Consider the following 26949-nt stretch of genomic DNA (forward strand, 5'->3'; position numbering starts at 1 on the left):
CCTTTCCGGGTTTTTTCTGTCAATAAATGCTTTAAAGTTTGTCATATTTCCTCTTTTTTTCGGCAGAACTCTAGTTACAACAATTATTGATTATAACAATGGTATTTCCATGGCAATTCGATATTGTTATAAGTGGGTTTGACTGTACACTACCTTACTGAACAGTGTGTCTCATTTTTCTGTCACTCTGTACTGCATAACCCCCATCCCCCAATGCAATAATCTTACCAGGTGACGTTTAGGCCTATGTTGTGACTGAATGAATGAGAATGAATGAATGAATGAATGAATGAATGAATGAATGAATGAATGAATGAATGAATGAATGCGCCATCTTAAAGTATCTCACCTCGTGCACTGGCGCCATGACTACAAAGGGCAGCATCTTCGTGTGAGTCTCTGTGACCAGCAGAGACCACAGATACAGGCAAGTCCCCTGCTCCGCGATTGGGACGAAAATCCTCGGGGTCTACGTCATCCTGGAAGCCGGTCACCAGTGGGTTACCACCCAAGTCATCCTCATCACTGAGAAGCAAAAAAAGCCAGAGAGCAAGTCCCTCATCAAAATGGCTTGCAAAGCATGCTGTGAAAGCTGCTTTAAAGTCCCGACAGAAAAACAACCTGGCAAAAGTTGCAAGTGCTGCTCGGAAGGCACCTTGCAGTGTTAAATGTAGGTGGCAACAAGTTGGCTCACCCCTTTTGTTTTTTTCTGTCAGGCACACCTACGGACTGCAGCATCAATTCAGGTGCTAGCGAGCATGTATCCTCACACAGTTTCCTCTGCCTTTTCTGTGTCGTGCTAGCACACCACAGAATGAATGTGATCATTCTGAAATGGTTAGCTCAAAGCAAACTGTTTAAGGGAACTGCTGTAACAAGAACAAAACTTGTTCTGACACTAGGTTAATTGATGAATTCAGAATCGCACATCTATGTGCACTGCACAAAGCAACTAACTCTGCAGAGCCTTCACCTGGCACTTTCTTCATCAAGGGCAGATGATGCAGCAGCAGCACCAGCATCAGCATCACGCTCCTCCAAGAAGCTGTTGAAGCTGGCATCCCCATCGGGCACAAAATCGTCAACATTGTGGACAGCCGCAGGCGGTGCATGCACGTCAACTTGCACCACTGTCAACAAGGAAGAGGCAAGGAACAGCTATAGTGAAAAATATCTAGAGAAGTGATGTCGTCCACCTGCCACCTAGGTCACGGGACTTTATGACGTCACCACAGCCTGACCACCGGATTGCGAACAAACTGCCCACCGTGGCAGGTGGCTATTCAATTAACGAGGCTCTGAAAGGGGCACTCAATAACGTTGCAGTATGCCTGTGATGTTAAAAGATGCCACTTCACAAAAATCCTCCAGCAAGAATTTTTTTGATGCGTCTTGTGGGAGCAGAGTTATCTGCAGTTACAATTTGAACTTCCGCGTTTTCATGCCGTTATCTCTCCTCTTGTCACTTTTGCACACTCAAATGTTGGCACTCCTTCGCCGGCCTCACCCACTTGGCCCCTCCGCCGGCTGCCAACGGGCGAGGGAGTTCCCCGGTGGGTAGAGCTTCCGGCCGCGGCCATGGTAGCTGCGTGTCAGAAAGAGTTGGCACGGCGAACCAATGATAGCCCTCCACTGCTGACGTAACTAACACTGCACGATGCGTTGCGCGCGGATCTAGGCGAAATTCCGGCACCGCTGGTCGCCCCGAGGTGTTGAAGCGTGAATTTATAAAAATGTGTATGACCGGCTCACTTCTGAGGCCTAGCACCCGGCATGACCGCTTGGTGGCCTATACTCTGTTAGAGGTTGGCCATGTAATACGCCTGCATGATGCACTTTCTTCGGGGACCCTTGAATGATTGGTCACAAGAGGTTGCTCGGGAAGAGCAACCCGAGTCGCACAAGCCCCACCAGTGGCAACACCTGCCAACGCAGGGCAGTGGCACACTCTTAAGGGGGGGACACTGGTTCAATCCATGGCTACATAGTATGGTGAGCAAAGAGTGCAATAACCAAAGCAGTTTTTCCATTTTACCCTCATTAGTAACTTTACAGCACTTTGAATAGCAGCATTCTAAGTGTGAATATCATGCATCAATAAACTTTGCAAAATTATAAATTCTTGAAGCATGATTGAACAATTGTGCTTCGATTAATGCATACACTGTGCCTTCAGCTTCCCTTAGCAAACAGTATGACATGTCTATCTATCCTAGACATTGAGATATTGACGTACTAAGACAGCCAGGTGTCAAAAATTTTCATGGTGTTAAATCGCCTGCTCCTCAACAAATTGAGCCCACACAGTGATCTAAATTTAATATTATGGTCAAAATACCAATTTCCTGGAGGAGAAAACTGGTAGATTTGAAGAATAATAGCTATAGGCTCCGAAAATGTCGTTTTTAAGAATTGATTTTTGGGTCATTTTTTGGTCCCAAAGACCAGTGTCCCCCCTTAACTGCTGCACCACTGCGGAAGGAATGGTATGAGGACTCCCAGGGATCTATGAATGTAAAGTCGAGAATGACCAATTCCACATATATGGATGGGCATGTAGGTAGAACCTAGGCAACAGAGAAGAGGCACTTGCCCAGGAGGAATCTCAATGATATCGCATTGTACTCTTAAAGGTACATGAAACATTATGTGATGGTGAAGAAAGAACAGTGCAGTGCCTTGGTCTGTGAAGTGATACACAAAGAGGACCCGAGGCCGCTGAAGTGGCCCATTAAAGCTACTGCACCCTAACCTTAAGCATCCCCTCAATTTTATACTGGCTACACATCCATCACCACACCAAGTGATATGAAGAGGTGTAAGCCTTGTAGCGTGTTGCAGCAGCCCAGCTGAAGAAGACGAGGGCATGCCCCAGCACGCTCGGCTGGAGACTTCCGACAGCTGAGCGACTGGATGTCGGCGGTGCACCATCTCAGATTGCACCCTCCTGCCGAGCGAGTGCTCTTGTAAATAAATTTATGGACGCCAGACATCTTCAGCTAGTACAATTGCGAGTAAAAAATATTAGCACAAATCAGTGGTGATCACAATTTGTATATCTCACCACGCGGCGCTGTGGTTTGCAGACCTGACTATCGGGACGTTTCCATATTTGCAGCATACGGGGGGACAGCAGGAAGTAATCTTTAACAAGCGTGCCATCACCCAAGCGTCGAAGTGCCGACCCTACGTGACTGTGCATGCGGCATTTATTCTGGCTGTGTTATCATGAGCAAAGATGGCTTCTTTTTTATTAGTTTTTTTATGTCCGTGATGGTTTGTCAAAAGGATTTTTATTTTCCCGATGCAACTATTTCACACAGGTCACTTTGTTGGGAAAGTGTAGTAACAATATTAACACAGGGTTCGTAGCAGTTTTAGTAGAAAAAATTCAAGGGTTTTCAAGGACTTTCAAGGCTCTGGCATAGCAATTTCAAGGACCTCAAACAATGTTGTGTTTAGCAGCTCGGACCAAAAAAGAAATTCTTCAACAACAAAATCATTCATTTTATTGAAAAAGAAAAAAGGAAAGAGGCATATACCACCTTAAAACACATATCAGTAAACACACACACATTTCCTTGAAGCACACACTCGTTAAGCATATCAAGAAAGCGCTTGAAGTTTTTCTGCAATCGCGCGATCAATTGCTTGAAGGTCCTGCATCTTTTCTTTCGCAGTTTTTCTAAGACTGATTTCACAATATATGTGATGTCATTTGCTGCTTCAGCTTTTTCGGAGTAACTGTCTGCAGCTGCCGTCAAGTCGACAATAGTTTTTTCTAGTTTCTTTTTCTTGTGTCTGTTGGCTTCAATTTCATTTTCAATAAGGCTTCTCTTTGACTGCCTCAACTGCTGAGCTTCTTGCTGCTTCTGCTCCTCTAGGTACGCTTGGTGCCGGTTCCAAACAGCTGAAGTAGATGTCCGCAGCTCCTTTGTTATTGCAACTTTAAGGATGCCTCCCGCCTTATCTATGGCATCGCACACAATTCTTTGCGACACGTAAGACATTTCCTTCATGTTTTCAATGGAGATGTGGCAATTAATGCTAAATCCTCTTTCTACAGTAGCTTGACGATGACTTAAAATAAGCAGAACTTTGACCACAGCCCAGAGGTTTGAGCATGAAGAACGGAACTTCAAAAGATTGCAAAAAACTCATTCAAACTTTTGGAATGCTTCTCGAATGATCCAAGGATGTGCTTTTCTTCCTGGAGCAACTCTGTGTACTCGGCGAGAACTGCATCTCGCTGGTGCTCGCACAACCGGTTTGCTTCAATGAGGGCACCCAAAACTTTCCTGAAGCCTGTAAGGCACTCATCCGGCCTTGAACACATCCGCACAGGATCTAAAGAGAGCGCCCTAACAAGATGGTATCTTAGTGGGCTTTTATCCAATATCTTCTTTGTTGCACTAATCAGAAACTGTTTGCACTCCATCTTAAATGCAAACACATCCTTTGCACTTATCTTGACAGCTTTCACATCTTGTTCTGCTGCATGACCAATGTCTACTTTTTCAAGGGGAGCATGGTTCTTTGGATCATCGATGTCAATCTTCAAGAGGCTCAAGATTCCAGCAGACGCTGCTACCACAGAGCACTTTACAAACCTTGTCATTAGTTTTCTCACAACACTTTCAAGGTCCTTTGCTAAAAAGAACACCAGAGGTTTGTCACCTTGGTATTCAGTCAAAAATGGCTTGAATATCATTGCAATTCCCAGAGCAATTGAAGCTTCACTGGCGTCAGCGGATCAGCGCAGGCATCACACACACACGTTGGAATGCAATACACTTAGGCAAACTTACTTGTTTCACTCTGGTACATTGCACATACTTGTTCACATGGGGCCACAAAAGAATGGCGCGCTCAATAACAGGTACATTTTCAACCCAGCGATGCGAGACGAAGTTGAGAGGGTATGTTGTCTGGCCAGTAACAGAGGCAAAGTCATCTCTCCGTGCAGGTGCATCGTGAAACAGGCCACTTAGGCTTGAAAGGAGGGTATCCAGGCACCACTTGCTGGCACCAATACCTGCTCTGTACGCATTGTGCAGAGTGTGAAGACCACAAGTCCCCAACTGCAGGCACTGAACTTGATAGTTGTTCTGAAGGTGACTTTGCAAATTTTTGAAACATTTCAAATTCACCTTTGGCCCATCCATAGACAAGTGAACTATTTTTGAAAATGGCAAACAATCTAAGGCATTCAAAAGCTTTTCCTGGATGTCTTCTGCCGTACTGTGTCCCATGAAGACTGATGTGTAGTACCTGGTAGTTACACGTTCAGAAACGGCGTCCCAGTACCACACATGGATATCCATCTGCTTCCGCTGAAGGTAGTCGTTCAATGACTCATTGAACAGGACAGCGTAAGAGCCGCACTGCTCTATTTCGCGCTGCAAACACGAGAGAAAATACGGCCGCAGGCCGTGACAAAGGACGTACGCGCATTTCTTTTCACCGCAAGAAAAGGCTTTCGCGATTTCGCTGTCTGGAAACATCTTTTGGAACAGTTCCCCTTTGTGCGAAGACGAATTGTATGAGTAGTGGGAAGCTGCCACTTTCAAAGTCCACAGTACCTCGGCATCGGTCACAAGTTCGTTCATACAGCACGCATGACGCAAGTCTGATGACACTGAAGGCATGACGCTTTCCGGTCGCTCACTGACAGTAGCCGCCACGTAGTTCCGAATCGAGTTTCCTTGCGCTCCATTTTTTACGCTTGCAATGTGCTTTGCGCTTCTCATGTGGCTTATAATTGCCGACTCGCCCATGGAGGAAACGTCAAATGCTTTACAACACGCCCTACACTTTGCGCGATGACAGTCAGAGGGATCCGGAGCAATCCACTGGTTATAAACATCATGGTCCAGCCAGGACCACTGAAACTTGCACCTTCCTGGCATAGCGGAAAAACTTGGAAGTTTTCTTCACAGCCCGTGAACCACGCTAACCACGAGGAAATGGTCAAGAAACAGGTACAGGCTGTTTCACAGTTAGAGGGAAATTCGGAGCGCGTCGCTTCGCGATGCGGCGAGCTGTGGAATCGCGCGCCGCTGGGAAGCTAGCGCATGCGCTGACGGCTGAGGGGCGGAGTCTCGCCGCGTCGTCTGCTACGGCGCGGGTGCACTCCGCTCGGTCGAAAAGCAGGTGGATTGCAAGGGCAGGGCCACGGCTCTCATCGTTTTTTGTAGCAGCTGAGCTTATAGACCAAAAGAAAGGTTTTGCCGCGCCAACCTCTGATCCTGGCAGTAATGCTATTGCCGCCAATATTTGCAGTGTTTGTTCGTTTTTCAAATCTGCCGCGACACCACCTTATCGCTTTGTTTGCGACGCAAGACGCGACTAGATTTATCTCGATTGATCGCAGCCAGGCAAAGCTGATTCTACGTTGTTCCGGAATGTTCTAGGAACTTTGCGCCCTTTATCTCGAATGTTCGCTATCAGCTTTAAATTGAGCACGGCCGACAGCGGCGGGCATTCTGTTCGACGACCGCCGAGCACGCTTGTCGCTTCGCCACCGCCGAGTGATTCAGTCCATTTTGGGTGCAAGTCAGCCCAATAAACAGTTCTTTTAGAAGACCCTTTCGTCCGTCTTCATCGTTGCTTCGACTGCCGTCACCACTACGTGACATCTGGTGGAGGTGCGGGGTAGCCTTCCATGTTCCGGACGCCCCCTTCAAGTCGTGAAGCCAGCCCTGAGCGCTTCGCACCCGAGGACGAGCCAGCAGCTCAGCGAGCCAGCCGACGTCTCCAGGGAGAGGAGCCTGAGTTCGGGAAACTGCCGGACCGCACCAGACAGCGAAAAGACGCTGCTACAAGCACCGCAACCTCGCCGAAGATGTCGACACCGATCATACTGCAGCAGCCGCGGGTGCCGCCAACTTTCAGTGGATCCCTAGCCGAAGACCCTGAAGAATGATTGGACCAATTTGAGCGCGTGGCGTCATTCAACAAGTGGGATGATGCGGCAAAGATTGGACACGTTTTTTTCTCATTGGATGGCTCCGCACGCACGTGGTACGAAAACTACGAGTCGTCCCTTACGACATGGGAGCTATTCAAGAGAGAACTATTGAAGGTATTCACCAGTGTCGTGAGGAAAGAAAGAGCCGAACGACTCCTCGAGTCCAGGATCCAGCTTCCGAATGAGCCCGTCCGCAGTTACGTCGAGGAGATGAAGCGCCTATTTCGCCGCGCCGATCCCGGGATGACCGAGGAAAAGAAAGTTCAGTTTTTAATGCGCGGCGTAAAAGAACAACTCTTTGCAAGCCTCGTCCGCCAGCCGCCAAAAACAGTCGAGGAGTTTATGCAAGAAGCCTGCACGATTGAGAAGACCCTCGACGTTCGAGCTCGGCAGTACAATCGCCCTTCCTCTGCCTGTGCAATCCGTTCGGACACGCCGGCCACCACCAGCGACAGCTTGCGGGAAGTTATCCGCGAAATCGTCCGAGAGGAGCTACGCCGATTACTGCCATCTTCCCCACAGCCACAAGCAGCGACTCTGATGGATGTGGTACGGGAAGAAGTGCAACAGGCACTTGGCACCCCGACGGCCACAGAACCCCAGGCCATGACCTACGCCGCTGCAGTAAGTACTGCTCAGCCCCAGCGACAACCCCCACGTCCTCCCCGAGATGAGCCAATCGTTCCACAACGCCGCCTCCCAGCCCCCGCCCGCCCAGCCTATGACCGACGCTCAAGCCCCAGGAAACGCGACGCCTGGAGAACTTCCGACAACCGGCCGTTGTGCTTCCATTGTGGTGAGGCCGGCCATATTCTTCGTCACTGCCCGTACCGACGTATCGGTCTTCGAGGATTTGCCGTTAACGCCCCACGACCACGCTTCGGACAACGTCCGCACGAAATCGACGAGTACCTGCGTCGAGAAGAGTACACGCCGAACCGCTTTTCGCGCTCACCATCGCCGTCAACCTCGCGCTTTGCGTCACCACGCCGCAGCTACGCAGCCGCGGTACGAGGAAGGTCTCCCAGCCCCCGTAGGGGAAACTAAAGGCAGCAACCTCTGGAGGTGAGGTTGCTCACGAGCTAAACGCCGAAGATCCTCCACCGACCACGTCCCATGAAGACGCTGCACCCGTGACGCCGCATGAAGAACCGACACTCGCTGCACCGACTCCGCACACAATGAGAACCTTGACCACGACGCAAGCTACCTTGAAATCGACGCCGCCACCCAGAGGAGCTTCGACCACACGCCCAACCCGTGACTCGCATACGCGACGAAGCCGTGACCCGACGCCGAGAGCGACATGCAATGCAAGAGCCAGGACCTCCGACCTAGAAGTGACTATCGACGGCCGGAAAGTTACCGCTCTAGTCGACACAGGAGCCGATTACTCGGTGATGAATGGAACATTCGCTGCGCAGCTCAGGAAAGTCACAACGGCTTGGGACGGCCCACAAATTAGCACCGCTGGGGGCCACCTCAATACGCCATCAGGACGATGCACAGCGCGAGTGACTGTCAAACGACATACCTATCCTGCGACCTTTGTTGTGCTACCGCAATGCTCCCGCGAAGTGATCTTGGGCATGGATTTCCATTTCATTTCATTTCATTTCATTTCATTTTAATACCTTAAAGACCCACTGGGGGTATTACATAAGGGGTGGGTACATACAGTCAAATGAACAAGTGTTATGTTGAAAAATGGTTGGTAACAGCTTCGGCGAATGTGGATGGGCATGAGATGGTAGCGATGTCATTGGAGAGGTCGTTCCAGTCTACAGAAACACGGTGAAAAAAAGAAGCGGCACAGGTAACAGTACGGGCACGGGGGCGAAACACTTGGAAAGGATGACGAATGTGGTGGGATATGCCGGCTGGCGGGGCAATGTAGGGAGCGCAGCGCAGCGAACTATGGAAAAATTTATGGTATAGGCAGAGGCTAGAAATACGACGACGAAGTGAAAGGGGCGCTAAACTGGATTCCGCTTTTAAAGATGTTACACTGATATCGTACGAATAGGAGGAATGAATGAATCTGGCTGCTCTGTTTTGAAGTGACTCGAGCGCATTGATAAGGTAAACTTGATGAGGGTTCCAAACTGGCGATGCGTAATCTAACTTTGACCTGACAAGAGTTTTATATGCTAGTAATTTTACCTGTTGTGGGGCGTGGCGAAGATGACGTCGTAAGAATCCGAGAGTTTTATTAGCCGAGGAAATGACGTTAGTAACGTGTGTAGCCCATGATAAGTTGTTACACAGTGTGACGCCTAGGTATTTGTATGATGAAACGGACTGCAGGTGAACGTTAGCGACTACATATGGGAAATCAAGCGGGTTACGGCGGCAGTGGAAGGACAAACGTTTACATTTATGAGGGTTCAGTTCCATTAGCCAACGGTCGCACCATTCCTGTATGCGGTTTAGGTCATCTTGAAGGTATGTTGGGTCGGAGGCGTTAGTAACTGTGCGATAAATGACGCAGTCGTCCGCAAACATGCGAATATTAGAGCACACATTGGTCGGTAAGTCATTAATATAAATTAGGAATAGAAGCGGGCCTAGTACAGAACCTTGAGGGACGCCTGATGTTACTGGTAGCGGATTGGAATTTTGATTGTTAACAACGACAAACTGTGAGCGATTAGTCAGGAATTCTTCTATCCATTTTACTATGTCGGGGGGCAAGTTCAAACGGGAAAGTTTTAGGATTAAGCGTTTATGAGGTACCTTGTCAAAGGCTTTTGCAAAATCCAGGAAAATGGCGTCGGTCTGTAGGTTAGAATCGAGATTAGCATGTAAATCATGAATGAATAGGGCTAGCTGCGTTTCACAGGAAAAACCTTTCCGAAAACCGTGTTGAGACGAATGGAAAAAATTGTTCGAGTCGAGGAAGTTTATAATATGAGTATAGATGACGTGTTCCATTAGTTTGCAGGGCACACTAGTAAGGGAAATGGGTCGGTAATTTAACGGCGAATCTTTGTTACCTGATTTGTAGACTGGAACGACCTTTCCAGTTTTCGAATCGTCCGGTAGTTGTCCTGTTGAGAGTGACTGGGTAAAAAGTAAGCATAAGAACTCGGCACAAATATCATTAGTGTTCTTTAGAAGTTTCGAGTTAATATTGTCTACACCAGATGAAGATGAGATTTCCATGTTTCTAATTAAGGACGCAATACCCAGTGAGGAAAATGCGACTACCGGCATAGCATGCTCAAAGAGTAAATTAGATGTATGAAGTTGCGTATCGGTTTCATTAGTAAAGACGGATGAGAACGCTGCGTTGAATAAAGTAGCGCACTCAGAGTCGGTCATAGCCATGCCTGATTCGTCTTTGAGGGTAATCGTGTGTTCATGATGAGGGTTAACGGCTTGCCAGAACTTCCTGGGGTTATCGCTGAGCATATTAGGAAGGTCTTGATGAAAAAAGTTGTGCTTGGCGTTATGGATAGCAGATTGATACGATTTTTCCGCAGCGCGGTACTTCGCCCATGCGCTTTGCGCTCCATGGGCTCTTGCTGAGCGGAACAGGCGTTTCTTTTTATTTTCCAACCTTTTAAGACATTTAGTAAACCATGGTTTGTGTGGATTAGCGCGGAAAGTTATTTGGGGAATGAATTCATTGACTAGGGCATCAAGTTTATTCTTAAATGCTAGCCACTTCTCATGAATACTTCGTGAATGAAAACTTGAGGAAAAACTTACGAAAAACGTTGTCAGTTCGGCATTCATTATATCATAATTACCTTTGTTGTAAAGGCGGATTGTTTTATTGTATTTTGGGCGCCTAATTGCTTTAAGGTCGATGTTGACATGCATAGTTTTGTGATCACTAATCTCAAGGAGGTACGTAATGGGCTGAACGCTATCTGGGCAATTAGTCAGTAATAGGTCTAAAATGTTCGCACAGTTTTGTGTTACGCGCGTAGGTTTGGATATTACTTGAGTAAGGTTAAAATTGTAGCAGAAATCTAGAAATTCCCTTGCTTCGCAATTATTAGTTGTCGGTGCGGGCTGGTGCTGCCAATCAATATTAGGAAAATTAAAGTCGCCAAAGAGGAAGATGTGTGCGTTAGGGTGCTTCGTGATAAGTTTACTTACGGAATTATTAAGCTGACAGGAAAAATCACGAGAGTTATGTGGAGCCCTATAACAGACACCGAGTAAAATCGTGTGTGGTACAGCGTGGCAGTGGAGCCATAAGATTTCTAGGTCGGACGAGTCGTCAATTATCGACATTGATAACTGCTGGCTCACCGCTATCATTACTCCCCCTCCTCGTGAGTCCTGGCGGTCTTTCCGAAAGACTTGGAAGTCTGGCAAGTCAGTTAGTACTTCGCTATCTGCGATGGCACTGTTCAACCAGGTTTCGGTTAGTATCATTAGATTGCTGCTAGATGACAAGACAATATTGGAAATAAGTTCGCGCTTGGAAAGAAAACTACGTATGTTGGTGAACACAGCGGACAGGGGAATATTTTTGGGGCGGGTTTTTAGTTGTTTGCGAAGAGATGATTGCTAATCTGATTGTGGTGTAGCAATTGTTATTTCTTTCACAGTTTGCGAGATCTCATCAAAAATGTAGCGCCTGGGACCGATATGCAAGGTTTTGTAGCGTAGGGCAAATTTGTCGGAATTAGCTTTAGCAAAGGTGACTAGCTGCTTGCGGGCGCTACGAACTCTGTGGGAGAAGTCTTCGCCGACACTGAATTTCGTTCCTTTAAATTTGCAGGCGATCATCGACCTGCGATCCAAGCTGATCACGCTTTCGACGGACGAAGCCGTCGCTTCGATGAAAACTCGGGAAAATCACGTTGCCCTAAGTGTCCTGGAGGAAGAAGTGAGCGTCCCACCCCGTTCAAGCGTTATCGTGATCGTAGGCGCCACGAAAGCCATTAACGCTGAAGCCATCATCGAGGGGAACTAGCAGTTGCTTTTAGACTGAGGAACCAGCATCGCAAGAGGCATCGCACATTTCCGCAATGGCCAGGCCGATGTACTGCTGACTAACTTCAGCGAAGAATACCGGCATATTAACAGAGGAACGACGATTGCTTTCTACGACGAAATATCTGACGTACGAGATTCCTTCGCCCTCTCCGACCCCTCCGCAGAAGAACCGCCTGACCAAGAGAACTCGCCCACTTTCGACATCAACCCAGCCGTGCACCGGAACAGACAAGACCAGATCCGCAATCTGCTTCAAAACTACAGTGAGTGCTTTTCGACATCGCCGAAGGTGCGACAGACGCCAATTGCCAAGCATCGCATTATAACGGATCAACACGTCCGACCTCTCCGTCAAAGCCCCTACCGTGTGTCTCCGCGAGAACGACAAGCCATCCGGGACCAAGTCGAAGAAATGCTTCGCGACGACGTCATCCAGCCTTCAAACAGCCCATGGGCGGCACCGGTTGTTCTAGTGAGAAAGAAAGACGGCGCACTTCGATTCTGCGTGGATTACCGCCGCTTGAACAGCATAACAAAGAAGGACGTCTACCCCCTCCCCCGCATCGACGACACACTGGACCGCCTCTGCAACGCCAAATATTTCTCATCGATGGACCTCAAGAACGGCTACTGGCAAATTGAGGTCGACGAAAGAGATCGCGAGAAGACAGCATTCATAACTCCGGATGGGCTGTTTGAGTTCAAGGTGATGCCATTTGGTCTCTGTTCCGCACCAGCGACGTTTCAGCGAGTAATGGATACAGTGCTGGCAGGCCTGAAGTGGCAGATTTGTCTGGTATATTTAGATGACGTCGTTGTCTTCGCCTCGAACTTTGAAGAGCACCTCAAAAGACTTCGAACAGTACTAGACGCAATCAAGTCGGCTGGCCTAACCTTGAAAGCAGAGAAATGCCACTTTGCCTACGAAGAGCTGCTGTTTCTAGGCCACATCGTTAGCAAGGAAGGAGTACGCCCAGACCCGCAGAAAACAGCCGCTATTGAACAGTTTCAACCGCCGGCCGATAAGAAAGCAGTGCGCAGATTTCTCGGACTATGCGCATATTACCGACGATTTGTGAAAAACTTTTCGCGCATCGCCGAGCCCCTGACCCAACTGACGAAGGCAGACGTGCCGTTTAAATGGGAAGCGCCGCAAGCAGAAGCCTTCAAGGAACTTCAGTGTCGTTTACAGTCCCCACCGATCCTTGCACATTTTGATGAAGACGCCGATACTGAAGTTCATACCGACGCAAGCAGCGTGGGACTAGGCGCCGTTCTCGTTCAAAAAAGTGACGGGCTGGAGAAGGTCATCGCATACGCTAGCCGTTCCCTTTCTAAGGCCGAGGCTAACTATTCGACCACTGAGAAGGAGTGCCTTGCCATCATCTGGGCTACTGTATAAACTGCCTTCGCAGCATGCTTCATTTATACATTTTCTTTTCCGAAACCGCAGTACTGATATCGTTCAGTTCTAGAAACGCAGCGTGATGAAGACAAATTTGACGCGCTATTGGAGCGCGAAAGAGAAAAACCAATCCCGTACAGCCGTATGGATCAGACACAACAAAACGAATGAATATTATGAAGTCATGTTTACAGAATATGCTCTGAAATTGCTGCTTCTTGGCCGCAGTTGACTGCCCCGGACAGCATGTAGCTGCCGGTAATACAAACGTCATGTTCCGGAATGAGCCTCTACTCTGTTCACGGCGGTCCCGATGACAATGCATATTTCGCGCGGCATAGAAGCATAAAGAGAATCAGTAAATGCGGTGTTTATTCCCAGCACGTCGAAATCGGTAAAACTGATGAAGGCGGCGGTGACTCAGCGTTCCTTAAAATAAAATAGTAGATGTCATCTCATTGCTTTCGTCATAGTGGGAGGCATTATTCTTCGCAAGCGCAAGCAGCATTTTTGAACTCTGTACTGTTCAAGATAGTTGGCGGTCGTTTCTTTCTACTCGATCGAGAGTCGTGTTATATAGCCATCCTTTTAAGTTATTTGTCTTTTCAATGGCCCGTGTACCAGAGAACGAAAGGATGAAGATGGTGCACCTCTGTTTTCGAAATTACACTCAGAAACAGATTGCTGAGACGACAGGTCGTCCGATAAAAACAGTGAACAGAATTTTACAGGCCTTCAAGAAAGAAGGGCGCATCAAAGATGCCTCTCGAGGACGTCCACCAAGGGCTACAACTGAGGAAGAATATTTGTGGATTGTGGCAGCTGCGGCAGACAATCCCCGTGCCTCTCTGCAAGAAATCTGCAAGAGCTTGAACTTAACGCTGCTGGCCTAAACAGCCGATTGGCCGCTCAAAAGCCTCTACTTCGCAAAAAAAACAAAGAAAAGCGGCTTGCTTTTGCACAAGACCATCAAAGTTGGACGGCCAGAGAGTGGAAGACAGTGGTCTTTAGCGACGAATCCATGTTCACGTCCTCGTGTGACCAGAGAGGGCGAGTATGGCGCCCAGCCAGGACACGGTAAGCTATTCAGTTCAGCATAACTTTATTGTTTCAACCGGTCCTACTACCTACTCTTATTCTTTAGAACGAATTGTTTTTCATGTATGACATTAAGATATTATGAGTTTATAATTAGTTTTGCTCTCCTCGCGCGCTGCTTCAGTGTAATTTGTTTACTATTGCGCACATGAATGTTTCGTCGTCTATAAAAATATAACGCTTCGAGTAATGCCATGAACCACTGGAAGCTTTATTTGTCGTTGCCTTCAACAGCCGCCGGCGCACGGCCTTATCACTGTGATTGTAGTGCATGGAATGACCTTGTTCGTGCTTGTTGTCGCGAGCCGCGGCTTTATCACATTCTTTGATGTGCGAGATGTGCCGAGATTTTTCCCGAATTATTATGCGAGGCACAACTGTTTCTGTATCGTTCGAGACGTTTCCAGGTTCCCTAGGCCAGTTATCTAGACGGTTCTTCGCCCACTTTAAATTGAGCGCTGACGAATGCAACGGGCATTCGTATAGATCGACGACCGCCGAGCACCCTTGCTGCTATCGCCGCAGGCGATTGCTTAGTTCTTATGCGGGCGCAAGACAGCCTAATAAAAAGCTTACACCAGTGAATTTCTAGCCTACTCATTTTTCGCCATCGGCATTGTCACCTGGTAGTTTATAAGAACTTCTTGTTGGGCTAGTTGGTGCATTGCTTTGAAGAACCAAGTTGCGCATTCAAAAGAGACGACCACAGGAAAACACCAAGGAAACAGGAAGAGCGCTCTTTCTGTCTCCTTGGTGTTTTCCTGTGGTCGTCTGTTTTGAATGCGCAACGTGGTTCTTCAAAGTATTGTCACCACTATGTGACAGTATCTTTGAGCCAAGTATGGCAGAATGATTTGGTTATCAAGTAAGGCAAGTCAACCATGGCACTTCTTATTCTCATCTCTTTCGCGATTTCAATATCCGTTTAGGGGAAGTGGATGTGCTGTGATTACGGCTTTAGTGGAAATCACTGCCGTGGACATGAACCGATTATATTGTCAAGATTGACCTATAAACATCAACCCATACGTCCCGTATTAGATATTGGCAGTCCATACAGCTCATTTGTTTTTATTTTCAGATACGATCCGCGCTACATGCAACGGGTCGCTGCCAGTGGCCGCACAACCGTAAGCGTGTGGTCGTGCATAACAAAAGATGGCCTTGGACCACTGATACGCCTCGAAGGCAAGCTCTGTGCTACAAAGTATGCAGGGATCATCGACGATGTGTTGATTCTGCACCTGCTTGACGGCCCGTTTCCGGAAGGGGACTACATATTTCAACACGACCGGTCGCCAATCCATACCGCTGGTGTGGTAAGCAAGCTGTTAGAAGAGCGCGGTGTCACCGTCCTGGATTGGCCGCCCCAGTCCCCGGACCTCAATATCATTGAGAATGTCTGGGGCTCAATGAAATCCTCCCTGGCGCGCCATTCTCTGCAAGGCTTATCCGAAGATGGCCTCTGGTCCATCATTCGCAGCGAATGGGACGAGCTGCGAAAGAACACGGCGTTGACTGAATCACTCTACGCTTCTCTGCCCTCACGAATGGGCGCTGTCATCACTGCCACTGGGGACCTGACAAGATACTGAGAGAAGTTGCAAACGTTATACGCCCATTCTCTATCGGTGGCTGAGGGCTGTGAAACCATTCCCTTTGGCAGGGTGCAGCACATTTAACGAATTTTGTTTAAGTAACATTGCACCATCACTATTAACATTTCATTCCGTCCAATTAGCTCAGATGTGCGAAATCTTTTTCTTCTGTTTCCTTTTTTCAATTTTGTGGGGAATAAACACCAAGAAATTGCGCTGCAAATTTTGGTTTGCTTTATTTTCTCGGGTAATACGGTAGAACACACATGTAAGGAAATTAGTATTGCTATCTTGGAAAACAAGAAACGATGCTGATTGTTTTGGTTTTATTTGCTTTATAGGGTTTAACCTCCTAAAGCGAATCAAGTTATGAGAGACGCCGTAGTGGAAGGCTGCGGAAATTTCGCCCACCTGGGATTCTTTAGCGTGCTTTGACATTGCAAAAAACAAAGGCGCCTTGCTTTTCGCCTCCACCGAAGAGCGGCCGCTACAGCCGCGCATTTGGATTCAGCATTCAAGCGAACTAACCACTGGGTCACCGTGGTGCGGAGAAGCATGCTGTCAAAGGTGGTATATAGAAGAGTAAAAGTTGCACTAACAAATGTTCTTTACCATACCTGCTCAGTTCCCATAAAAAAACGAAGGCCGTGCGCTGCCTTTGTAATCTTCCTGCTTTCAGACCGAGAAGAGCGCACCTGCTCCGTAGTAGACGACGCGGCGAGACTCCGCCCCTCAGCCGCCAGCGCAGACTGCGCTTGCGCGAGCTTCCCAGCAGGGTGCGATTCCAGCGCTCGCCGCATCGCGAAGCGATGCGCTCCGAATTTCCCTCTAACTGTGAAACAGCCTGTACACTGGATTGACTTGGATTAGGACTTGATGAATGTGGCCAGACGCTCTGTCAATTCCGCTAAGCCTAGCCGAGCGTAAAATTCAAGGACTTCCCAGCACCTAAAAAAATTCAAGGGTGTCCAAGGCCATGAATATAGCGTTTTCAAAATCAAGGGTTTTTAAGGGTTTCAAGGACCGCTACGAACCCTGTAACAGGAGCACTATCCCATCAATAAAAGCAGTAAGGAGGATAGCCAGCTCGCTGTCGTGATGTGAGAGCAAACACGTCGTTGCACTAATGGCGTGCGTAGGCCCCACTGACCCTCACAACGCTTTGAAGGCGCTCAGGCAAGGATTCAAACAGGCTGCTTGCACGGTCAGGAGGAGCCTGGAGCCTGCTCCATTCCTCTTCAACCGCCGCCCAAAGGATATCTGGTGATGACTCATGCAGCTGCCTTTTAGCTAGTCGCCTTTTCATTAACCCCCATATATTTTAAATTATATTCAAATCTGCTCCCTTGGGAGGCCATGGCAGCTCCTGGGTGCAGAGCTCTTCAAGCAGTTCCCAAGCGTAGCGTGGCTGAGGCTGCTCGCAAAAATAACTGCCAAACAAGTAAACAAAAACAACTATCCTATTTTTCACCAGTTGACTGCGAGGCTGCGTTAAAGAAAGAGAGAGGGCGACAGAAAAATAAATTTTGCTGGGCCGTGGCAGTTCGCTGAACCCCGCTAATACTGTAGAATGGGAACGGCCCGGCACTCTCGTGATCAGCCTGGATGGATGGATGGATGGATGGATGGATGGATGGATACGGCTGAACCCTTTACATCGGGCGGTGGCTCAAGCCACCTAGCCATGTCTTGTGAAATTTTACTCATGTCTTGCTTTTAGCCACCAACCAGATAACCTTCGCTTGGTTACTTCTAACCTCTTAAAATCCACTTTCCCTTCACTATCCCTAAACCCCAATGCCTTGGGTAAGTCAGCCCTGCTGCCTTCCACTGTAGGGTGAAGCCCTTTACAGAAAAGTATCAAGTGTTCAGCTGTTTCCTCCTCCTCTCCGCACGCAATGCACAAAGTGTCTATCTCCTGGTACCTGACTCTATACGTCTTATTCCGCAGAACTCCAGTCCTGGCCTCAAACAACAAAGAACTTCCCCTACAATTATCATAGATATTTTCTTTGACAATTTCCTGTTTAAAGGTCCGGTATGTTTCTAGTGCCGATTTCGTCAGCATCCCTGTTTTCCACAAAGCTCTCTCTGTTCCTTTAACCTTTTTCTTAACCGATAATTGCTGATTTGCCCCCTTACTGCTGTCCAGATATTTGCTTGTCAATTTTCTAGTTCGCTTTCTCCATTTCGTGTCAACATTCTTTATATACAGGTATCTGAAAACTTTCCTAGCCCACCGCTTTTCCTCCATCCTTCTCAATCGTTCCTCAAATGCTATCTTACTGCTAGCCTCTCTGCTCTCGAAAGACGCCCATCCCATATCACCCTGTACCCCCTGATTTGGTGTATTGCCATGTGCTCCCAAAGCTAACCTCCCTACTCCCTGTTGCCTAATTTCCAGCCTTGCTTGAACATCTGGCCTCATACACAGGACCGCATTCCCGAAGGTCAGGCTAGGGACCATCACCCCTTTCCAGATCCCTCTTACCACCTCATACCTATTGTAATTCCACAGTGCCCTATTTTTCATGACAGCTGCATTCCTACTAGCTTTATTCATTACATATTTTTCATGCTCTGTCAGATACTCAACACTGTTATTTATCCACACCCCAAGATACTTGTACTCATTCACTACTTTTAGCACGAACTCCTGTATTCTATGCTCGCCGCCCTCTTCATTAAATGTCATGACTGCAGATTTCTCCTTACTATACTTGAAGCCTAATCTATCTCCCTCTGTACTGCATATGTCTAACAACTTCTGCAGGTCTTCCTTGTTGTCAGCCATTATCACTATATCGTCCGCATATATTAGTCCCGGTAATGTCTGTTTAATCAATTCCCCTTTCTTGAAAAAAGATAGGTTGAAACCTAGTCCGCTCCCCTCTAGCTTGGCCTCCAAACCTTGCAGGTACAACATGAACAACAAAGGGGACAGAGGACATCCTTGTCTAAGCCCCCGCTGTATCTCTACAGGCCCTGATACATTTTTTTCCCATTTTATGAGCACTCTGTTACCTCTATATATATCTTTTAAAAGATTAATTACTCCATTTTCCACATCCAATGTGCCCAATATGTCCCACAAATGCTCCTGAGTAACGTTGTCATAGGCTCCCCTAATATCCAGAAATGCTAGCAATAAGGGCCTATGTTCCTTTTCCGCAATTTCTATACACTGTGTCAATGAAAATAGAGTTTCCTCCAACCTCCTTTGTTTCCGGAACCCATTCTGTAGTTCCCCTAACACCCCCTCGTTCTCCACCCAAGCCTGCAGTCTATCCTTTATAATTTGCATCACCACCCTGTAAACCACAGATGTCACTGTTATGGGGCGATAGTTCCTTACGTCTGCTTTGTCCCCCTTTCCCTTATATGTCATGTTCATTCTACTTAATCGCCATTCATCGGGGACTTTCTCATCCACTATCATTTTGTTCACTACCTGTATTAATGTTTGCTTGGATTTTGGTCCTAACTTCTTTATCAACATAATCGGGATACCATCTGGTCCTGTTGATGTGCCACAAGGAACCTTCTTCTCTGCCCTTTCCCACTCTCTTTGCCGAAGTGAAGCAATTGCAGTAACCGTTGTATCCCCCTTCGATAAATTATGTGCAACATTTCTTTCTTTAAAATTTTCTGTCATCCTTGTTCCTATATGTTCCACTGCTTCATCCCCTTCGAGCTGAATACCCTGATCTGTAACAATAAACCCCTGCTCTAGCCTAGTGTTCTTACTCATTGTATTTAGATGTTTGCAGAATTTCTAAGCTGCTTTTCTATCCCTTTTATTTAGTTTTGACATGCATTGGGCACCCTTTCTTCTAATTTTCTCATTAATTTCAGTCTATTCCTGCCACCTTGCATGTTAATGAAACCTATATCTGAATTAACTTGGCCCTGGCGCTTGCGTCTCTTTCTTCCCCTGTGGTTCCATTGTCCGTTTGATCTTAATTCTTCCTTCTCTACACTGGTTCCTTCAGAGCTCTGGGTCCCCCCAAAAAAGCTGTTGCCTGGCGACCTATCCTACTACCCACCTTCTTGCCAGTGGCCCCACCGTAGTGGATGCCATCCTGTGCAAAAGGGTGGGGCCTAACCTCGTACACTTCCCTGTTGACCTCCATCACCTCGTATCTTAGTCGTCGACTCAATAGCCTAATTAGCCGATTAGTCTCCATGACCCTCCTTTCCGTTTCGCGAGCCTGCCTCTGGACCTCTGGGATTGTGCATATGGTCACATGCACACTCTCAGAGGCCTCTCTAAGCCTACGCATCCCCACCTCCAACTGCGTCTCAAGATTCTGGCTCCTCCCCTGCAGTACATCATTGAGACCAGCATGGATGACCACAAGGTGTTCGCCATCCATGCTGCCCACCACCACCTCCCGGGCTCTGGCCATTGCATCCACCATGCACTTTCCCGACTGAGCCTCCACCTGCACCCGCCTGTCTGCCTTCACTGCCGTCAGAACGCCTCCCTCAACCCTCGCTACATTCGAGTCCCCGACCACCAGAACTCTCCTGCGCCCCAAACGTTCGCTTCCTAATTCCATCTGTTGGCCTCCAGATCGCTCTAGCTGACTCTCCTGCCGCTGTACGCTATTGTCGCGAGTTTCCATGCCCGGTTTAACCTTTTTCATTTCGTTCTCATTTTTCTCACTCAATGCTCGCTGCACTACAGCACTGTACGATAGACGAGCCTCGTCCCCCACCTGACCCTTCTCCGAACTGGGGTGCCCAGCCGGCCGCGACCTGAGCGCTTCAACCTGTTTTTCTAGCTGGGTCCGCTTTTCCCGCTCTTCTTTAATCTCGCCCACCATTCGCTTCAACAGGGCAGCATTATTCTCCTCCTTTTTAATCAAATCGGCGACCTGAGCTTCCAGCTTAATCTGTGCCTCTCGTTCGACCTGCCGGTCCGCATTAAGTGCATTAAACCCAGCTTCCCATTCCCCTTTTAACGCATGAACGGCGTCCCCAAACCGCTTGCACATCTTACACACGAAGCTAGCCTCATCCGCCTCGGCTAAGCTCCCGAACCCTGTCTCATCTAAGCAACACCAACGGTCGCACTCCTGGCACTGTACTAACTCCCCGTCCTTGTCCTCCTTAACTTTCCTTGTCCTCCTTGTCCATGTCCTTTCCTTGTCTTTAACGTCCTTGTCCTCCTTAACTCCTTGTCCTCCTTAACTCTTCGTCACCCGCAGCGCCACGTGTTGTCATTCCGGCACTGCGATGTTCCGACATGTGTGCTAATCTTTTTTACTCGCGACTGTACTTCCTTCCACAACCTAAACCACTGGTTCATATGTGCTGTGACGGCAGTTTCTCAGCACATTGTGCAAGGTCCAAAAGCCAGAATAGACTGCAAGTGCTGCTGCGCTCCCTTTACCACACTGTAGCCGACCGATTTTTCACTCAGCGGAACCTGGAATAGGGTCCGAATAATCGAATAGTGCGAAAAATCCGTTAACTTTAAAAAAAAGAACTTTTCTGCACAAAACTGGCTTTCAAAACTTTGAAAATCGCTGCTCCCCAGGTTTCACCTACAAACGATAACATCAGACTGTACCTGAGCCATAAACATGCTTTCGTGGTGTCCGCACCCTCTCACGTCACGATACCAGACAGTGCAATGCAGCCGCCAGTCATGCCACAAACGAATGCACTCGCCACGTAAAGCAAGAAGTCAGTTTTCATGGGGAAACAACTCGCACAAAGACCGAGAGGTAACCCACGAGAAGACGCAAGCGGAAGCAAATGCCTCCAAATGCACTCCCCCTCACCCCTCTACCATGTTTGCTGCCCCGCACCGCGGGTGGCGTCATCCAAGGCACGGTAAACGCTGCAGCTGTCCCGTTGCACCGTTTTGGATGCGATCATGCGCTCTTTGTAGGCCGTCTCCATGGCAACAGAGAGCATCCCATTATCTCGAATGGCAATGATGGGGAACAAATAGCCAATCCTATCCTGTACTCCTATACTCTGCCAGTGACTGCTGATTCCGTTTAAATTTAAGGTGGTGCCTTTCATGGCAGCAGAGAACGGGTTGGTTGTGACAGCAATGCCCACTCGCATTTATATCAGGCCGAACGAACTTCCGGTTGAAAAATGGTTGCCACAGTATTGTTGGTGTCTATTTTAGTCTCTGAAAAACTTTTAGACTCCACAAAGTCTGAAGTACCAGTCATGAAAATGTACACATTGCTATGAGGTGCGTGACGGTTCCTCAGCAAAGTCCGAAATATTGCGCAAGTCTGAATTACTGGAGTCCGAAAAATCGGTTGGCGACAGATCAGACTGTACCCATGTTTAGATATTAGGCCTCTACAGTTGTCCAGACTGCCATTAAATCGGGCCTGCTTGCGCCCTTTTGTAAGAAAAATGCCTGCCTGGGCTGCCCTCCCAGCACCCAAATGTAGCCTGAACATATCAGTCTGGCATGATGCACAAGGGGGAATGCTCACACTGGGTGTGCACTGAATGACTGGCAACCTGACACTGGTGATGTGCAGCAATCAGAAGGAAGGCAGGTGAAACCACTGGGTTGGCTGGTTTACTGGTGCATTTACCAATGAGCAGTGATGCTGTCTGGTGATGTTGAGACAAGCCACCAAAGACAACTTTAGAGCTAGCCTCACTGCTGCTGCCCAAACCTCAAGTGGGCCGTTTGCAAGATTACCGCTAGCATGTCACACTGAAATCTGTACCAATCATGACCTGGAAATCCACGTGTCCTGGCTTGTCTTCCTTCCAGCCCGACATGCATGCAAAGAGGCAGACACAAGAAATGCCCAAATTCAATCATTAGTGAACTGGGTGATGAGTCCCCAGAAAAAACTCCAAGGAACCTATTTTGAGAACCCTTGCCTTAGGCCAAATCTGTCAGGAATAGAAGCAGCCGCCCTCACACATTGCTCTCGCCTCAAGTACATCCTCTGGCTTCCTTTGGTATCATATGTTACCATGTTGTGTTTCTAACTTTTGTAGCAAACATTTCCACTTGCAATATCGCAACCACAGTACCTGCTATAGATGAGGGCACTCTGTACTTGACAAGATTTAGACATGGTGAAAAAGAACGCACCCATAGCGTCATCCTTCTTGAACAGTTTTGACATGAGGCTACTGGCTTGCTTTGTTGGCGTGCCCTGCGATAAACAAGAAATTGAGCGAAAGCCCAGCTCACTAGCGACAATGGTGATCCCAAGCCCTCCACTGCCAACTCATGACAACACGTCGCAGCAGCAACTGGCCCTTGCTCTCAAGCGCTGCTCGACAGGTGAACACACTCAGCCGGAGAAACAAAACACTACAAGAAGAAAGAGCAGAGATAAGAGAAGCATTTGTTCTTAACTATCTGCTTAAAGACAAGGCGCTGCTAGCAGCGTCGAGTCCTTCAATCTGCACACTGAAACTTATCCCCAGAGCGCTTTCAGTGTACAGGGTAGAATGGTCACCCAAGAAACACATCAGCAAGAATTACCTCCAACCATGCAGTGTCAAGAAAGCTGAGCACCCCTTTCACCATGTGACCTACACCGCTCTTAATGACCATTATACTCCATTAAATACAGTAATATCAAGTGAAGACAAAATTCACTGAAGACAATAACAATTTAAAGGGGCCATGACAGCCTATTTTCACGCATACCCTGCTTATCGCCTTTAATCCCCAACAGGTTAAATTACAAATCCCCCAATTTTCAGTTGATTCTGTGCGGAAAATATATTTAAAACGAATTTTTTTCGTTTCTTTTGCGAACTGCTTGCTGGTCTGGCAACATGTGATCGGCGACGTCACAAGCGCATACACGCCACGCGTCGTCTGCTGCGAGCTGTTGAGGTGCTTGCATGCACACCGTAGACAGCGGTCGCTCGAAAAGTCTTTTTTCATTTAGCCTAGCGAAATAAAATGCATTTTCCGTGTTCTCTTTTGGGAAGTCTTCAACTTAGTACGCGAGTTGAGTGATCCTTGGGAAAGCGGACTTGCTAGTGGCGCCCACTTTCCGATTGTTGACGAAACAGAAATCGATGGACCCCTGCTTTATTAGTATATATGCTTAGAAGCATGCTGTTCGTATGTTATGAGTGTGGTCTCTTTTGAGCAGTCAAGTGCTCCCGTATGTGAAAAGCGGCACGTGCCGTGCATGCCTTCGCCGACGTGCGCCGTGAAAGCCGCGGCGCTTTGTAGCTAGCTCCCAAGTTCTTGTCCGCTATTCATCGGCCGATAATTAAACTCAAATTATCAAAAGGTGCTCTACAGTAACCTTGAGGCACGAAAGGAGTAGAGAAAAGTGCCGAGTGCGACGCCTTCCGCCCTGAATGTACGCGTTTGTAAGTCCAACATACATTTCCTTCGACTCATAGAACCTTTTTGCAGGAACCAAGCTGCTTGCAAAACCATACGTGACTCGAATGCTTCCGCACCAATGAATAGTCGCCGCCGTCTAAATGAGTGCTTCAATATAATAGTAGAGCATTTTGCTGTGCGCGCATTGTACCCCAGGAGTGTAACGATTAGGACAACTGCAGCCCTGCGCTGAGGTTGTTTACGTGCCTGTCCGCAAAGAGTACTGCTCGTTTGCGTGGCATAAAACGCCAGGTGGGTTATCCTTAGCTTAAATATTACGTACTCTTGCTCACAAATTTCACTTTTACCCATTTACACAGCATGATAACGCTGCAATAAGCGCCAATGATGCTATATCGCTGCTTGGGAAACGCCTCGCGTAAAATACCGGCGCTTTCCGCTAATTGTATCTGCTTTCTCTTATGTCACTAATATTTAATTTTAGATCTGTTTAGCTAAAAATACGTTAGAACATGACTTGAAATAATGAAAACAACCAGATTGGTTGTCCGCAGTCGACGGCGACGGCTGCTGCCGGCTGCCTTCTGCGCATGCTATCCAGACCGGGTCCCACATATCGGCACTTCCCCCTTATTGTACTCGCGTACTGCGATGTAGGCAGTGGTTGCTTTGAGGGCACTGTAGCCAAAACTACGCTTGACAGCTATTTGCAGGCGCTAAAACTTGCGAATTCGCTCTCTGCAATCGCCGAAATCGCACACACGAATCCTGCGTACTCGCTAGGCTTCGTCATGAAAGGGGCCGGCGGTCCACCGTCAACCGAAATTCAAGAATATGGTAAAAGTTCCTCACTGATTAGAAACAAAGTGTGAAGATATGATATGCAGCCGCTTGCTTCGCTTTTTTCGATACGGATAAGGTACACAAGCGCAGTTTTTCCCGCCGTCGTCTCACCGAGCGTGAAGCTTTCGCTCGGCCGCACAGGCCCAGGCAATAGCAGCGAGCGGCACCGTCATGCGGCATTTTCTGCCCATGTCACTTGCCTCGCCGATCGGTTCTATGCGCAGGCACCGAATGAAAGCACTTCTTCGCTGGCGCACGTACATCGCGTATCTCGCCGTGGCTAGCATGAGGTCCAATAAGTTTTAAATTTTTAAGTTTATAGAATGTCACACCAGCTAATCCCCTACCACCCTCTTCTAGTTCCCACTAAGCTGACTCTTTAACATTACTACGATACGCGATCGTTGATCGTGCTGGCGTCGTCATCAGTCTAGCGGGACAGACCAGTGCGTCAGCGACAGCATTTGCGTACCGATCAGCCCATCAACCGTCAATTGGCATTGCATCGGCCTATAGTGCGACCGGACCCTGCCTATACCGAAGAAAAACTGCGTTACTGTTATTATTGCTTTTGCGGTACCATCATTCATATATAGGGGACGACTGCTACTTCGATCGCCCGCGAAAGTACAGGGGGGAATGAGACCTTGCTGCGCATATTGCGGCAACGAGAGCAGACGACGTTGCTCTGTGCATGCCGTAGTGACGTCACGAGAGCTTTCAATATGGCGGTCGCTGCCGGTGGGAGGAGTCTCCCAGTCTCAATTTCGATCGTATTTTTTGGAAAATACAGCGCGTCCAGGGCAGCCAAATTTAGGAAATTGAATCATAAGTTCTTACATCAGTTACTGAAGCACAAAACTGCAATATGAAGAATGACCATGTCATGGCCCCTTTAAGACCGTCTGGTTGGTTTCCCATACGGTTCAGTGTAAAAAAAAAAGAATCTGCTTCAGACTAACTGTATCACATGTACTACGATTAAGGCGAACTTTCTCAGTGAACGCGAACCATGAGATTGGCAGAGCAATTTATGCGTACATGGGACAACAATGATGAATACCCACGTGCACCGAGCCAATGGCAAAACTACAACTAAGAAAAGAAATGTGGGAAAACGATGTCCACACTCTGGCAAAAAGGCTGAAAGACCTACAAAGAAAACTCAAAGAAAGTAAAGAGAGTGTATGGGAAGTAACACATTTATCACTGCACAGCAACAAAAAAAAGTGTTTTTTTCACCATGGTGCTACAGGGAAGCCATTCATCTGTCTGGCATGTTTCATTCCTAGAAGGCGTCTAATAATGATAAAGAGCTCAAAATTCTAGACAAAACTGCTGGTGAGCCTTGTCAGTAGCAAACTTTCTTTTTCTTTTTTGCAAAATGCTGTTAGTGGCTCACTTGGCGCAAGGCATCATGTGACTGTCTCGTGACATCACATGACCAGTGATGCTTACAGTAAAATGTAATTTGGAGCGATTTTTGCAGCACTTCGGAACAGAGGAACATTGATTTGGGAGCAGTCTGGAGCCCAAAAATTTCTAATCAAGACCACTTTGGAGCTATAAGACACTGATTTAGAAGCACTCCGGAGCATGTTGTTTTTAGTTCCCAAATCTCTTAGGTTAGCAATCAATGCTGGAAAAGTTTGAGTGTGATATAAAGGTGTGCTACAGCATTAAGTTTGTTTTTCAGCAATGCAGGGGACAAAGGACGAGACAAGTGCACAGACGCGGTGCACTTGTGTCGTCCTTT

General features: G+C 47.8%; 1 protein-coding gene and 1 pseudogene across 6 annotated transcripts in view; both read right to left on the reverse strand.

Annotated features, from left to right (window-relative positions):
* LOC144116288 (rab-like protein 6) overlaps positions 1-26949 on the reverse strand; it is a 149716-nt gene that overhangs the window by 58363 nt on the left and 64404 nt on the right. For 5 of the 6 annotated variants that reach the window (XM_077651024.1, XM_077651025.1, XM_077651027.1 and 2 more), the window contains exons 10-13: positions 23124-23187; positions 1508-1585; positions 974-1130; positions 350-525 (exon numbers count right to left, since the gene is read on the reverse strand). In XM_077651024.1, the coding sequence (XP_077507150.1) occupies positions 350-525; positions 974-1130; positions 1508-1585; positions 23124-23187 (475 nt within the window). The remainder of the gene's footprint in view (positions 1-349; positions 526-973; positions 1131-1507; positions 1586-23123; positions 23188-26949) is intronic. The other variant, XM_077651029.1, reaches the window with a different exon arrangement.
* LOC144116289 (uncharacterized) lies at positions 4002-6050 on the reverse strand (annotated as a pseudogene).

Source organism: Amblyomma americanum, chromosome 1, assembly GCF_052857255.1.
Source record: "Amblyomma americanum isolate KBUSLIRL-KWMA chromosome 1, ASM5285725v1, whole genome shotgun sequence".
Taxonomy (NCBI): domain Eukaryota; kingdom Metazoa; phylum Arthropoda; class Arachnida; order Ixodida; family Ixodidae; genus Amblyomma; species Amblyomma americanum.